Consider the following 17,115-nt stretch of genomic DNA (forward strand, 5'->3'; position numbering starts at 1 on the left):
CACAGTGAGAGACATGATGAACACTGTCCCAAACAGATGACCAAGGTCAACATCAACAGAAATAAATTATGCTTATAGGTAGGTGCACTTGATATAACATGACTGAAAATAACCATTTATTTCTGTGGTCTTCTTCCCGGTTTAATCCTGAGAAAAAATACACAACTTCCATTTGAGGGACAGTCTACAAAATACCTGGCTAGTACTCTTCAAAACTGCCAGGATCATCAAAAACATCATCAAAATCATTTTAAAAAATAAATTATTGGAACTGTCATAGCCAACAGATGCCTAAGGAGACATGATGACTAAATGTAGTCACAGGATCCCATAACACAAAAGATGTATATAAAAACTAAGGAAATCTGAATAAATCATGGACTTTAATTGATAGTAATAATTAGTTGGAATAAATAAGCCATACTAATATAAAATGTTAATAATAGGGGCTACTGGATGTGAGGTATGTGGTAATTCTCTGTACTATTTCCAATTTTTTTCTGTAAATGTAAAACCCTTCTCAAGTAAAAAGTTCATTGAAAAAAAAATGGCCCAAAATGAAACAGCAAAATTATGCCTATTTTGATTTTAGCACTGGATGAGGGAAAACCAATAAAAGGAATGGGGGAAATCCTTTGAAATCTATATCATAAAACGAGGCTAACGCTTTTTTTCATTTATTCATATTACCTGTGTTGTCTGAAAATTTTAATATAATAAAGTGATGTGGAGTTGGTCATGCCCACAGGCAACTGTCAAAAACAAATGTAAGTCCTCCCTGGAGGAATCAAACTTTAATCCTGGCTCCAAGTTGTCCCCAAAAGAAGGTTCTCTCACTAGAGGATCTCACAGTCAGAAACTAGAAAACAAGAGAGTGTAAGTGAGAGCTAGCAATAATAGAGTCCAAATATTTTAGAGGTTAGAATTATAAGACACAAAACAGAATATGCCTATTATTAATATGTTTTTAAATTAGAATTTAGAAATTAAAAGAAACATTTTGACAGAAAAATGGAAGTTATAAGAAATGATACAGATGATTTGCAAAATAACTTAATTATTTTAAAACAAGTACTTCTTGAGTATTTTCTACATGCCAGGGCTTGTTTTAAATACTTCCCAATATATTGTCTATTTTATTTTAATAACAGTAAATATTTTTATTAATAAATACTAGTATTATAAAACACTTCATATGAAAATATTTTTCATTATTTTTCTTTACCTACAATCTGAATACTTTCTTCTGATCTATTTTCCATTTCACAAATTCTCCTCCAACTATATAAAATCTACCATTGTGTATATATATATGTATATATATATATATACATATATATATATATATATTATATATATATATATATATATGTATATCATATTCTTATATGATTTTGTTATTAATAATTTTTAGTCTTAGGATTTCTATTCAGTTTCTTTTCAAATATGTTAAATCACTTTTTACATTCAATGTTCCCTGAAGATTTTTTCAATCTTGTCTTTTAATTCTTTAAATATCCACATTTTAAAATAATTTGTCTGATTCCAGTATCTGAAGCTTTGGTGGTTTTGTTTCTGTGATCTATTCCACTGGTTTTCCATTCCAGTGTCTCATTTCCTGGTCCTGTAGTACATGTTTATTCTGGTCATTGGATTTGAAAAAATATTTTTAGGAATAAAAGTAAATTATTCTGAAGCCAAGAAAGATTTTATCTTCATCAGAGAGAATTTTTGTTTGATTCTTAATCTGGTCTTAATCTACCAGTCCAGAACCACCCACTTCAAGTTTAATTATTAAAGTTGTTCCAAATTATCTAGGTGATCCAAACCAGGACTGCAAACAATGAAAATATTGAGCTATTTTTTACTTCATCATATAAATGCCCAGCTTGAAGACAGAATTTTATTTATTGATTTACAACCTTGGGTGAGCCGAGCTTTGTCTTTTGTCCCTATTGCTTCATAAAACTACCAAAACTTTTCCTGCTTAGTTGTGCAGCTACTAACTACTTCCTGAGCATCAAATGCCTTGGAGGCAAAAAAAAAAAAAATGCAGCACTGAAGGCTAGGCTTACTTCACTAAGTTCTTATCTTTTCCCAGATTTTGACCCAACACTTTTTCACTATCATGTTAGCTAGGAAATGGACTGTTTAACAAAGATGAGCTCTTGGAAGAAACTGGCCCAAGTAAAAAGAGGTCATTAACCAGATAGGCATGTGAAAGTGGCATTTATTTTATTTTTGTCATTTGTTCTAATTAGCTATATATGAGAGCAGAATGCATTTGGACACATCATACATAAATGAAGTCTAACTTCTCATTCTTCTGGTGTACATGTCATGTAATCATATAAGCACATAGGGCAATAATGCTTAACTCATTCTACTATCCTTCCTACCCCCATACCTACTCCTCTTCCTTCACTCCCCTCTGTCTAATCCAAGTACCTCTATCTGACCCCCAACATTGTGAATTAGCATCTGCATATCAGATAAAACATTAGGACTTTGTTTTTTTTTGGGGGGGGGATTGGCTTGTTTCACTTTAGCATAATATTCTCCAGTTCCATCCATTTACAGGAAAATGCCATAATTTCATTTTTCTTTGAGGGTGAGTAATATTTTGTGTGTGTGTGTATATATACCATATTTTCTTTATCCATTCATCTGTTGAAGGGTACCTAGGTTGGTTCCATAGTTTAGCTATTGTGAGTTGAGCTGCTATAAATATGGATGTGGCTGCATTACTGTAGTATGCCGATTTCAAGTCTTTTGGGTATAAACCAAGGAGTGGGATAGTTGGGTCCAATGGTGGTTCCATTCAAACTTTCCAAGGAATCTCCTTACTACTTTCTAGATTGACTGCACCAATTTGCAGTCCCACCAGCAATGTAGGAGTGTGCCTTTTCCCCCACATCCTGGCCAACCCTTACTGTTGTTTGTATTCTTAATAGCTGCCATTCTGACTGGAGTGAGATGAAATCTTAGAGTAGTTTTGATTTGCATTTCTCTAATTGCTAGAAATGCTGAACATTTTCTCATATAGTTGACCAGTTGTATTTCTTCTTCTGTGAAGTGTCTGTTCAGTTCCTTTGCCCATTTATTGGTTGGATTTTTTTTTTTGGGGGGGGGTGTTAAGGTTTTTTAGTTCTTTATGTATTCCAGAGATTAATGCTCCATCTGAGATACGTATATTAAAGATTTTCTCCTATTCTGTAGGCTCTCTTTCCACATTATTGATTGTTTCCTTTTCTGTGAAGAAGTTTTTAGTTCGATTCCATCCCATTTGTTGATTCTTCATTTTACTTCTTATGCTTTAGTGATCTTTTTAAGGAAGTCACTTCATAAGTCAACATGATGAAGATTTAGGCCTACTTTTTCTTCTATTAGGCACAGGGTCTCTGTTCTAGAACTTATGACCTTGATCCACTTTGTGTTGATTTTTGTCATGAGAGATAGGGGTTTAATTTAATTTTGATACATGTGAATTTTCAGTTTTTTCAGCACCATTTGTTAAAGAGGCTATTTTTTTCTCCAATGTATATTTTTGATGACTTTGTCTAGTATGAGATAACTGTAATTATGAGGATATGTCTCTGTGTCTTCTATTCTGTACCATTGGTCTATGTATCTGTTTTGGTGCCTATCTCATGTGATTTTTGTTATTAGGGCTCTGTAGTATAATTTAAGTTCTGATGTTGGGATGCCTCCTGCTTCACTTTTCTTGCTAAGGATTGTTTTGACTATTCTGGGTTTCTTATTTCTACAAATTAATTTCATGACTGCCTTTTCTATTTCTGTGAAGAACATCATTGAAATTTTAATAGGAATTGCATTAAATCTGTATAACACTTTTGCTAATATGGCCTTTTTGAGAATGTTAAGTCTGTCTATCCAAGACATGGGAGATCTTTCCATCTTCAAAGGTCTTCTTTTTTTTTCTTTAGAGTTCTGTAGTTTTCATTGTAGAGGTCTTTCACCTCTTTTGTTAGATTGATTCCCAAATATTGCTTTTTTTTCCCTGGGGGGAGAGTACTCGTATTGAACTCAGGGGCGCTTAACCATTGAGGCACATCCCTAGTCCTACACCCTCCGGTAATGAAAAGTATTTAGTAATAGCCTTTTGCTGCAACTTTTTTCCTGATAATCCTTCCTCCTCTGAACTTTCTTTTTCTTTCTGACTAGAGTTCCTGGGCTTCCATCAACACATGTCCTAACTATTCTTGGTTCCACTGGGGTGCCTCCTTCCCTTAGTAATTTACTTCTCACCCCCTTCCATATTTTCATCATAAAGACAATACAACATTTCAAGACAAAACAAGACACAAACATACTGAATAAATCTTCTCCATTTTCTCAAAATGGCCATATTTCCTCTCGCCCTATCTAGGGATGAGCAGATTTGCTCCCGTGCTATCTTTCTAGGGACGGGAAGCTTTTTTTTTTCATCACTTACCCCCGAGTGTCCCGGGGCTCCCTGGACAGGCCACCATCCCCCGGCTATTTTGCCCAGCCAGCCGGGCTGCGGCATAGAATTATGTCATTGGCAAATAGTTATAGTTTGAGTTATATTCCTATTCATATCCCTTTAATATCTTTCTTCTGTCTAATTGCTCTGGTAGAGTTTCAAGGACTATTTTGAATAAAAGTGGTGAAAGAGGGCATCCTTTTCTTTTTCTAGTTCTTAGAGGGAATGCTTTCAATTGTTCTCCATTTAGAATGATGTTGGCCTTGGGTTTAGCATAGATAGCTTTTATAATATTGAGGTATATCCCTACTATCCATAGTATTTCTAGTGTTTTGAATATGAAGGGCTGCTATATTTTGTTAAATGCTTTTTTCAGCATCTATTGAGATATTCATGTGATTCTTGTCTCTAAGTTTATTGATGTGCTGAATTATGTTTATTAATTCCATATGCTAAACCAACCTTGCATTCCTGACATGAATCTCACTTGATTGTAGTATACTCTTTTTAATATGTTTTTGTATGTGATTTGCCAGAATTTTATTGAGAATTTTTGCATCTATGCTCATCAGGGATATTGGTATGAAGTTTTTTTTTCATTGATATTTCTTTGTCTGGTTTTGGTATCAGGGTGATGCTTGCTTCATAGAATGAGTTTGGAAGGGTTCCCTCCTTTTCTTTTTCATGGAATAATTTGAGAAGTATTGGTGTTAATTTTTCTTTGAAGTTCTTTTAGGACTCCACTGAGAATCCATCTGGTTCTGGGCTTTAATTAGTTGATAGGTTTTTGATGGTGTCTTCTATTTCATTGCTTGGAATTTATCTGTTTCTATTGTGTATGTCTTCCTGATTCAGTTTGGGTTGGTCATACATGTCTAGAAATTTGTTGATGTCTTCAATATTTTCTATTTTATTGGAGAATAAATTTTTTAAATAGTTTCTGATTATCTTGTGTATTTCAATAGTGTCTGTCCTGGTAGTTTCGTTTTCACAATGAATTTAAGTAATTTGAGTTTTCACTTTCTTTCTCTTTGTTAGCATGGCTAAGGGTTCATCAATTTTATTTATTTTTTCAAAGAACCATTTTTTGTTTTTTCAATTTTTTGATATTTATTTTTTAGTTTTAGGTGGATACAATATCTTTATTTTACATTTATGTGGTACTGAGGATCAAACCTAGTGCCTCATGCGTGCTAGGCAAGCACTCTACCACAATTCCAGCCCCTGTTTTGTCAATTTTTTGAATTGTTTCTTTTAATTTCAATTTCATTGATTTTAAATTATTTTCTGCTTTCTACTGCTTTTGTTGATGATTTATTCTTTTTTCACCCTAGACTTTCAGATATAATATTAGGTCATTTATTTATTGACTTTCTATTCTTTTAATGAATGAGCTCAATGCACTGACTTCATAGTGTCCCAGAGATCTTGATATGTTGTATCACTATTCTTATTTACCTCTAAGTATTTTTTTGTTTCATCCCTGATTTCTTCCGCTATCCATTATCATTAAATAAAGTATAAGTTAGTCTCCTGGTGTTAGTTTCTACTTTTTAATTCTATAATTTATTTCTAATTTCATTCCATCTTATCTGATAGAATTCAGGGTATTATCTCTATTTTCTGTATTTGCAAAGAATTGCCTTGTGGCATAAGATATGGCTCATTTTATAGAAGGATACATGTGCTGCTGAGAAGAAAGTATATTTGCTCATTGATGGATGAAATATTCTATATATTCTGTTAAATGTAAATTATTGATTGTATTATTTAGTTCTATAGTTTTTTGCTTTAGTTTTGTTTGGAGGATCTATCCAGTAGTGAGAGAGGTGTGTTAAAGTCACCAGTATTATTGTGTTGTGGTCTGTTTGATTCTTAAGATTGAGAGGGGATTTTTGTATATATGTAGATGCTTCATTATTTGGGGAATAAATATTATAATTGTTATATCTTGTTGATGTACGATCTCCTTAAGCAGTATGAAATGTCCTTCTTTATCCTTTATGATTAACTTTGACTTGAAGCCCACTTTATCTGATATGAGGATAGAAACCCCTGCTTGTTTACTCAATGTGAGTGGTATGTTTTTTTCACATCCTTTCACCTTCAGTCTGTGGAAGTCTTTGCCTATGAGGTGAGTCTCTTGGTTGGGTCTTGTTTTTTAATTCAATCTGCCAGTCTATGTCTTTTGATTGATAAGTTAAGGCCATTAACATTCATGGTTATTACTGATAAATTTTCTGATATTATTTCATCGACAAGATTGTGCATTCCTTTGGTTTGTATCTCCTTTAATTAACTATTTCTTTAGTGTAATTCTTCTTTTTGCTGGTTTTTACTTTTTAAAAATCTCATCTTCATGGATTATTTTGTTGAGAATATTCTGTAGTGCAGACTTTCTAGTTACAAATTCTATTAACTTTTGTTTATCATGGAAGGTTTTTTTTTTTAACCTTCAAATTTGAATCTTAATTTGGCTGGATATAGGATTCTTGGTTATTATTTATTTTCTTTCAGGGCTTGGTACATGTTATTCTATGACCCCCTATCTTTGAGGGTCTGGGTTGAGAAATCAGTTGAGATCTGAATTGGTTTCCCCCATACATATGATTTTTTTTTATTACAGCCTTTAAAATTCTATACTTATTCTGTATGCTAGGCATTTTTATTATAATGTGCCTTGATGTATGTCTGTTGTAATTTTGTACATTTGAGGTCCTGTAAGCCTCTTGTATTTAATTTTCCATTTCATTTCTTATCTTTAGAAATTTTCTGATATTATTTCATTGACAAGATTGTGCATTCCTTTGGTTTGTATCTCCACACCTTCATCTATCCCAGGAAATCTTAAATTTTGTCTTTTCATGTAACTCTATAATTCTTAGAAGTTCTGTTCATAGTTTCTTAACATCTTCTCTCCATGGCCAATTCTATTTTTAAGATTCCAAATTGTCTTCATTGCCTGAGGTTCTGTCTTCAAAGTGGTCTAGTCTGTTGGTGATGCTCTCTCTTGATTTTTTTAAATTTGGTTTATTGTTTCTTTCATTTCAAGGATTTCTGCTTGGCTTTTTTCTTTTCTTTCTTCTTTTTTTTTTCAGAATCTCTCTTTATTGAAGTGATCTTTCACCTTTTGTATTTTCCCTGATATCACTCCTTATACTTTCCTTTACTTTGCAGATCAGTTTAACTACGTACACTCTAAATTCTTCTCAGACATTTCTTTCATTGTGGTGTGGAAGGATTCTATTATTGGAGTACCTTGTTTTGATTGGGGCAATGTGTTGCCTTGTTTTTTCTGTGTGTGTCTGCCTTTCAGGGGGCATGAAGACCAGTGTCTCATTGGGGGGAGTTCTTCATCCCAGAGGAATCCAAACCCCCCTAAACGGCCCCCTAAATCTTAATATCTCAAATAATTAACAAATAATAAAACACAAACACTCAGAAATATATTTACAAAAGCAAAACCCTGATAGATCTAGTCCACATGAGTTCTTGAACTAGACAAAGACAAAATGGCTCCTGAGGTTTATTTTAGGGGGTACATCAAAAGCAGGGGTAAGGTTTCAAGGGTGGATCTTGCTTTGTGATGTCTTCTGGTCAGCAGATTGATTGACATCTTGGTAGGTCACACCCATCTCAGGTGCTATGTGGGATCTTAGGCAGAGCTTGAGGGGGAGGATCACTTGCATGAGACAATCAATCCCTGAAGGGGTGCTACAGGAAGTTCCAAATGCCAGACCTATCCCCTCATTTGACTACTATGCGTAACAGTTCACACACAGCCCATGGACGCCTGGTGACATCTGACCATCTAATAGTATGAATCTGAAGCAGTAGAGTTTCTGCCCTGTGGACATACAGTGTCCCTGAAGTTTTCCAGTACCTCACTGTTTAAGGGGAGAGAAATAATAACAACTAATAAAACAATATACAGCATTAAACCAAATAGTTCCTACTATGATGTCTACAATGTTAATTATCACAATAAACAGAAATGAAGTGATCAGTTATTGCCTAAAATAAAAATAGCAGGTTTGCAAAAGAGTTTGTAATTTCAGATGGTGGACAGGGAGAGAACAGAAGTGATACAGGATGTGATAATTGTAAGGGAAGAGGAGTAAAGACAGATGTAAAAGGTTGAAGGAAGAGTGAAAGAGAACAATAGATATTGGCTGTTAGTGGAAGAGAAGAGAGAATCAAGGGAAACAGGTAGGAAAAAAATTATATATATATATAAAGTAAAAATTTTAAAAATTAAAATAAAATACAAAACAGAACTAAAATATACTAATCAAACATCCTAGTTCACAAAAAACTAATCCATGAAAATTAACTGGTGTCAAAAATGCTAGAAATGAGAAAAAAACAAATATGAAAATGTTTAAATGTCCATGTACCATCAAGGCCACAATTAAACAGAGAACAAGAATTTAAAAAAAAAAGAAACATTATGAAAAGTTAAAGAATTTTTTTCTGTTGCAATTCAAAATATTATCAGCTTCTCAGCAGTTTTAGGTGGAGTGTGATGCTCCACCCTCTCCGGATTGCTGGAGTGAGACAGGCAATCCAGTAGGCACAATTCCTAGAGGAAAGGTTTAGGCTTAGGTGGGCTCCAGAGTCGTTGCTGAATGCCAATTGGTCTGGAGATTTTAAATGAGCTTCCCTCCAGTGCCCAGTACTTGCTTCTCCACATTGGAAGACTTTACCCTGGGAATCTCCCCTGGGTTCTTCTCCTATGGTGGGAGAACCAATTCTTAGTCTCCTATGTCACCTGCAGACCCCATGTTTCCTGGTCTTGGATTCAGTCTCTATAGGTATTGATTTAACATATGAGCAGCCATCTTAAATGTTAACTGCCATCTTATAAGTTCTGCTTTCTTGTATTTCCTCTTACCCAAACTGCCCCCATCCCCATTAGTGACCAACCCATGGTACCATAACCCTAAGCCAATCCCAGAAAGACATGATCTCTTGACTCTGGAAAGCCCCATGGTGCCATCTACCTAAGCCAATCCAATGCTATTCTCACCTGCCTAGTTCTGATGCAGGCACCCCTAAGCCTCTCCCATAGCGCTACAGCTACAATTCCAAACCCCTACCTCACAACAGCTGAACACCTGATCATCTCAGGGGCTCTCTCTCCTATAAAGAGATAGCCTTTATTTGTCAGCTCTGACACATAAACCTTTGTGTGGATCTCTGCCTGGTCCTTCATTTCTCGCTCTCCCATCTCTTGCTTTCTCACTTTCCTTTTGGTCTCCAAACAATTTCTCTCACCCCTACTCTTCCAAGTTCCCTGCTAAATGCATCTCTCCCAGCAGGTTCTACAAGCAATCTGATTGAAGGTGAAGGGGTAGAGTTTTGGCGACTAGTTGTCCCCTGTGTAAACCTCTCTCCTTGTTTGATTTTTCTCCTGGTCACTTAAGCACACTCTATGTCATGCTTACCAGGCCTGTATTTTGGGCCAAACTTGGGCTTTCCAGGAATCAGCCCCCTCAGCTGCTGGACTCCAGCCTCATGATTGCAAAATCGTTCCTCCTCTTGTCTTCTGCAGGCCACCTGGAGAGATGATGTCTTCTTTCACTGCACATGGATATCCTGGAGCAGGTCTTTTAGGTTTTCTGGGCAATGTCCTTGGTCTCTAAATGCTCTGTACCCAGACAGGCCTCATGCCTCTCCAAAATGAAGATTCCTTTAATTCCCTTATCCCTCTACTATGCTCACAGAGGGACCCTCCAGCTGGTGCTTTCTGCCTGACAGTAGTGGCTATGCCTCTGGGGATATTTTCCTTATTTTATCCAGCCTCCTTTTCCCCCAATCTGCTTTGAATGTCCAGTTTTAAATTCAAATAAAGCCCCCCCACCCTTTTATTTTGTCCACCCCCTTTGCAGAGAAGCTGCATGTTTACTTTCTTGGTTTCATGCCACATAGCATCCAGGAACGCGACCTCCACTATCCTGCCCTCTTGGATGTATCTAGAATCTCAAAGTGACATTTTAAACCAGTAAGACAAATTATTCAATAAATTATGATTCATGCCAAAAAAAAAAATCAAAAACGAACAAACAAACAAAAACAGACAAACACAACTTTCCTTGCTAGTTACAAATCTATTTTCCCCATTAGGAACTTTCACTTTGCCAATGTCCATGCCATGCCCAGCTCCTGGAAATAAATATTACATATATAAAACTTTAGCTTATTATTGCATAAAAATCTCTCTCATCTCCCCTAATATTTGGAGAAATATTTACCTTTTTCAAAACCATGGTTACAAAATACTATGGGTCCATAAAAAGGAAAAGTATAGGGTGAAAAAGTCACAATAGCCATTTTCTGAACCTAAAACGAGACCTGGTGTTTCTAATTCCTATTAGGAGGACATGTTCCCTTGGTACGTAAGTCCTGGACAATAAAGACCAAGAGGTAAGGTCCTCCCATCTAGTCTGAATTCTCTTTTGAAAATCATCCCTGAATAGAGACAAGAGACATATGGAAAGGCATTATGAATAAAAGGTCAACCATGCCTGGCTAAGGGCACCAATTGATACATTTCTCTTTTGATATCCAATCATTTTCTTGATCTAGAAGATGTTAGTGAGGATTCTGAGGTGGGAAAGAGGTTAGTGAAGATTTTGAGGTGGGATATATTCATAGACCTTCCCAAATCACACTCAAATAATTTAGAATCTTTCTTCTTGTATGGCCATTCACATTTAACAAAGGGCTTTAGTATATTGACCAGACACCAAAATTCTTGGGCTTTCCTGCCTAATATATTAGCCATGAGTCCATGTTAGCCACTAGTCATGTGTGACCATTGAGGATTTGAACATGTTTGAAATGACTGAGCTATAAATTTGAACTATACATTAGACTCTGAGGACCTAGTATAAAAAATAAAATATCTCAACAACTTTTATTCTGATTACATGTTGATATAACATTTTAGACATATTGGGTTAAATCTATTATTACAATTTACTTCATATGGATTTTTTAAGCTTTTTAATTTGACTACTAGGATATTTAAAAATTACACAATGGATTTGCATTATTTTTCTGTTGGACGTCATTGCTGTAGGGTGATCTTGGTTCTGAATGCTAAATCTCCTTTTGTTGCATGCTGATTTTCTTAAATATTATTGAAGCATTTCCAGAAAGTTCCTTAAACTAGTTGCCATTTTATTAGTATGGTATAATAAGAAAAAAAAATCTGGTTTATAATTTTTATTCTTGCCATTAGCTAGCAGTGAGACTAGTCAAATAATTATTATTCTTTGGGTCTGAATTTCCTTATGTAAAATGAAGGAATTAGATTATGTCCCCTCTACATAGTTATATGATTATTTGGTAGTATTAAGTCTTTTTCTAAATTATCTTCCATGCATAAGATATACTTAGTTTATACATAAATATCTTCCCATATAATTTTTGAACTTGTTTTCAGAAACAAAATAACAATAAACCTGCATTTCACATATGGACACAAAACCCACATCAAATTATTCTACATAGCCGCGCATATTAAGGCTGCACATTCATTTTCTATATTTCTATTGAAAATTTCCCCATGAAAATAGTAAGGTTTTCAATTGTTAAGATTCAGTCTATTCTAGGGCGAATCTTGCCAGTGACCCGTGCTGACAAGATGAACTGGGCTTAAAAGAGCTGGCTGCAACATTGAGCTAAGAAAATGGCAAAAAAGCATAGGACACAGAAGTAATTTTCATATCGAGGGCAGGACTGCTCTGCAACCTCAAAGGTCAGCTTCCATGCTGGAAAGAGTGCATGTGCTGACATCTCTTTATTTTTATAGGGGGACTCACAAAGGAGTTTCAATAGAATATTCTTCACCAAATAAGGCAGGGTATAAGGTTTCAAGGGTGGAATCTTTCTTCATGATGTCCTGTGGTCAGCAGATTGATTGACATCATGGCAAGTCACACCCATCTCAGGTGCTATGTGGGATCACAGACAGAGCTAAATGGAAGGTGCACTTGCATGTGCAGCCCAATCAGCGTGCAATGCCAGTCCTATCCCCTCATATGGCAACTATGTGCATAGTTCACACATACAGCCCACAATGGCTCATGACAGGAGAAAAAGAAGAAAAGAAATTCAGACTGTTGCTATGATTATTATTTATTTCTGTAAATGGGCCATTAACTTTTCTTCCATAGTTCATCCTTCTCCTTCAGGTACTGCCTCCTCTTCTGAATATTCTGGTTTTATTTTGTACCTTACTCTGGGCTGTGTCCTCCAGTACTCCTTCAGGACTAAGCTCTTTTACCACCTCTTACCAGCTACCTTTAGAAAGTTTTCCATGCTCAGCACCCTCTTCCTCTCCTTTACTCTTGAGGCCTTCCTAATCTCCTCACCCCTTTCAAAATAAATTCATGTGAAAGGATCTAATAATGGGTGTATTTTGGTGCAAATTCAAGTCTTTGCAATTGGGATTAAATGAAAATCTTTATACTATTAAATCAAATGGAAAGGGGGTTGCATTCATCAGCTTTTTATTGCTGTGATCAAAATACCTGACGGAACAACTTAAAGGAAGAAAAGTTTATTTTGGGCTCACAGCTTCAGAAGTTCAGTGTATGGTTCACAGACTCCATTGTTCTGGAGCTGAAGTAAGGCAGTACCTCCTGGTGGAAGGGCATGAAGGAGGAAAGCTATCAGCTCATGGCAGCCCTAGAGCAGAGAGAGAGAACTCAAGTGTAATGGCACCCCCTACTCCACAGAAAAATCTTAACTAAGCTTCTCCAGAAATCTTTACCATAATTGATTTTAGGACTACCAGCAAAAGAGTCTCTACAATAGAGTTCAATGTAGGTAAACTTCCTATTTCCCTGTTGCTCTATTTCACTTGGCCACTGGCCTGGAAGAAATCTGCATTCCAGGTGCTGAACGCCCCTTTACTAGTTTTTCATAAACATTTATCCAGTATAGTAGTTTGTAGAAGTATGTTTACAAATGCAAAATGTGATTTAAAAAAAAGACAAATCTTTTAATAAGGCCTTTGGCCTTGAGCTGGAGCTTCACAGAGATGTCTACATTTCTAAGAGAAGTTACCAATTGGGCTACATGGTAACAGCTGGCAGGGGGAGGGAAGAAAGGGGAGAAGAAGCTCTCCCCTTCTCAGGTGTTGTCCTTGAAGGGTTAACTTGCCCAAAACAGTGAAAGAAAAAGCTGCTTTTATGTAAACTTCTGCAGACTGTGAACTTCTGAGCACCTCCCCTTACACATTGTGTATAAAGTTCTGAAACTACCTGAACTCGGGGTTCAGGGGATTAATTGATTACAGTGAAAGCTGTACCCTCTGAACCTGGCTGCAGTCAAATAAAACTGTTTCCTACTATCTTAGGTGCCTTGCTTCGTCTGTCCCCCACAACACAAGGAGTGAGGGAGGGGGATAGAAACCCCAAAGATACACTAGTAACCTACTTCCTCCTACCCCACCTGCCTATAGTTGCCACCTATTCAAATTATTAATCTATCAAATGGATTCATGGGTAAAGTTACAGCTCTCTTCCTTATCTAGAAATCCTATGTCTGAATCATGCCACAGCACAAGAGATAATGTTTTCAAAACATGAGGTTTTCAGGGGATATTCCAGATCCAAACCCTATCAGGGGTCTTGTCTATGTTTAAATTTTCCTAAAATCCATTACACTACATCTTCTCACATGTTTGGCTAGCCTTTTCCACATCCATTCCTTCTTCTGAAAATGTGAATTCTACATTTACCCATACAAGACTTGAAGACACCTATTCAAAGTCTAATATTTGGTTGGAATTTGAAGAGCACTGGATTTGGAGTAAGATGACCTAGGTTCATACAGTAGTTGCACTTGATCTAGATGTATCATCTTGGAAAAATCCTTTATTCACTCTAAGCCTAGATTTTGTAATCTACTAAAAGGAACTATTAATGTCACGTGTTACACTGCCTGAAAGGATATTTCTGAGCCTGAAATAATGAGCAGGTGAAAGTCCTTACCAACGGTAAAGCACTACACTGTATAAATGATCTTCTTGGCCATCCTGAAATTTTTAAATTTCCTTCCTAGTTCATTTTCCCTTCCTGAGTCAGGAAAAATACACTGACCCATTCAATTTAGACAATAATGAACATGACTAAGGTTTTCAGAATGAAATGTGAAAGCTGCGAAGCACTATTTAGAGCTAATATTCTGGGCAACTGTACACAATTCATCTATGAAACCTGATTTTTCAGGAAACAAAAATGGTTTTATGAAATTCATATGGAATCTAGTTGGAGGGATATAGATTGGTTTAAGAATGATAGCTATATTAAAGTAGCAAATTGATGTTAAAGTCATGCAAGTAGAGTGCAAATAAAAGAATTAGAAATTAACTGGTTGTATTGGGAAGAAATTGTGTTCTTTAATTGTAGCAATGTTTCTCAAACACAAAATTCAAGTGCTAGTTTAAAAAAAAATCGCTCTACAAACCAGTAGAAGTAAATCATATAATCATATATATAATATATAATCATATAATATATAATCATATATATGAGTATAATCATATATACAAATATAAATCATATGTGTGTGTGTGTGTGTGTATACACCCACCTCCCCTGTCATTTTCTCTGTGAAATCAAGAGGATGAGACAGATTCTGTCATCAATTAGTCTTAGAATTTGGTGAAAAAAGTAGAATTTGGAATCAGTCACTTCAGTTCTGTTCCAGTTCCCCCACTGAGAAGCACTTTCCTCTTCCCTAAAAATACAGACTATTGCCTAACTGGCAGATTTCCAGGGACCCAATCAATGTGCCTCATGGGAAAGACAGGTACAGATGCTGCTGTTAGCACCGTCGAGTAACTGAGGACTGAGAGGTTAAAAGAAATCCAGCTCTTCCCAGCTAGAAGACACTTTGATGAAAAGAGAAAGGCAGACCTCTTTACCCCCAATCATTTTTTTTTTTCTTCTTCCACACCATTTCAAATCTGGGTAGGAGGCAAGAGGGCCGGGGGATTTAAGAAACTTGGGTGCAGAATTTCCCAGCCCTTTACTCGGTTCCTTGGTTATCTCCTTGGTTCAGACACTCAGATATTTCTAAGGCGCCCTTAGTTGTTCGACTACAAAGAGCAAAGGACCAGAAGGCGGTCTCCTCTGTCTAGTGGGCAGACACCAGGCAGAGAGTGACAGAGAGTGGCGCGGGCTGCGGGGAAGTTTGCAGCGGAGCCCGCAGAAAGCCGGGCTGCGCCCGCCGCGCCCGCCGCGCCCATCCCCCTTCCCGCGGCGGCCAGCGGGGCCGCGTCTCCATGGCAACCCTTGGCGGCCGGCCGGCGGGGAAGGAGAGGCCCTAACGGCCAAGCCACGGCAGGCGGGCCTGAGCGGCGGGAGCGCGGCGGTGGGCGCTGAAGGCAGGTGGCCGGCCCCCACGGGGCGGGCCCAGGCGGGCGGCGCTGACCTGGGCGGTCGGTCTTCAGACCTCTAGGGCGAGCGCGGCGCGGCGGGACGCAGGTAACCCGCCCCGGGGCTCCCAGGCCCCCTCGTCCCCGGGTCCTCGCCCTCTCCCTCGCCGGCCGGGCTGCTCCGGCTGGCGCTGCCCCGGGACAGCGGCGAGAGGCTCAACTGCGAGGTCGCCCGGCGGGAGGCCGGCTGGACCCCTGCGCGGGGCCGGACGGGGCGCGCGGCGGGTGGACGGCTACCGGGATGCCTGGACCCGCCTTGCGGAACCCAGAGCGCAAGGTTCTGCCCAGGCGGGAAGGTCTAGGAGCTAGCTGTGTGGACCTGGGCAGGTCACTTACCTCCTCAGGGCCTCTGAGAAAACCTGCAGAATCATTTACTCATCTCTACCTGTGGCCAGGTTTTCATTCACCATCCTTGCCCGGCCCCCCAACAATTCCACACAGGTCCGATTCCTTTGATGTCGCCTTCCTCCTCCACCACCCCAGATACTCTTTAATTGACTTTTATGTAGTGATTCAGAGGAGTTGTCGTGTCTTTCAATACTTTGTCCACTTGTCCTCGTAGACTGTTTTTTAACTAAAACTTTGTTGCTGGGACAAACATTATTTTACTTTAGGCAAGAGGTAAGACGGTGCCCACAAAATCCTTTTTGTTTTATTTTAAATCCATTTTCTTTGTATCTCAAGGCATTTCTTAAGACTATTTTTTTTGTCCTAAATCTCATGATACAGTCTTTCTAACAAAATGCAGAAAGGAATAAAGAATGAATGTATTCAGATAAAGGGAAAACTTTAGGCGATTTTCCTGGATGGAAAGCTTCAAAACCTCTAGCTGTACCTCCTCTGAAACAGGAATTCTGTTTTACTCATCAACCTGTACTGAGCACTTTGAAAAGGACCTGGTACCAAGCTATTGATCATTGAATAGTAAATTAATGCTCATTTCTGTCAGTAACACCCATCATAAGTGTACAGGAGCGCTTTTTTTAAAAAGAAGGAAAATAAAAGAACAACAAAAAAAAAAATCCCAATTTCTACATTTTGTAATAATAAGAGCTACCATACTCAGAAAAACTAACACTAAATTTGCCAATAGCAAATTTTCATGTTTTGTAGGTTAAAAAATGTAAGCATTTTAGGAATCAAGATCATTTTCCCCCAACAGATCCAAAACCAAGAAATATAAACCAGATGT

General features: G+C 37.5%; 1 protein-coding gene across 1 annotated transcript in view; it reads left to right on the top strand.

Moving 5' to 3' along the window:
• Positions 1-15,946, top strand: part of LOC139707000 (neutral amino acid uniporter 4-like) — a 70,818-nt gene extending 54,872 nt beyond the window's left edge. The window contains exon 6 of the mRNA XM_071616987.1: positions 15,593-15,946. Within this exon, the coding sequence (XP_071473088.1) occupies positions 15,593-15,946 (354 nt within the window). The remainder of the gene's footprint in view (positions 1-15,592) is intronic.
• The last annotated feature ends 1,169 nt before the right edge of the window (positions 15,947-17,115 follow it).

This window comes from Marmota flaviventris, chromosome 9, assembly GCF_047511675.1.
Source record: "Marmota flaviventris isolate mMarFla1 chromosome 9, mMarFla1.hap1, whole genome shotgun sequence".
Taxonomy (NCBI): Eukaryota; Metazoa; Chordata; class Mammalia; order Rodentia; family Sciuridae; genus Marmota; species Marmota flaviventris.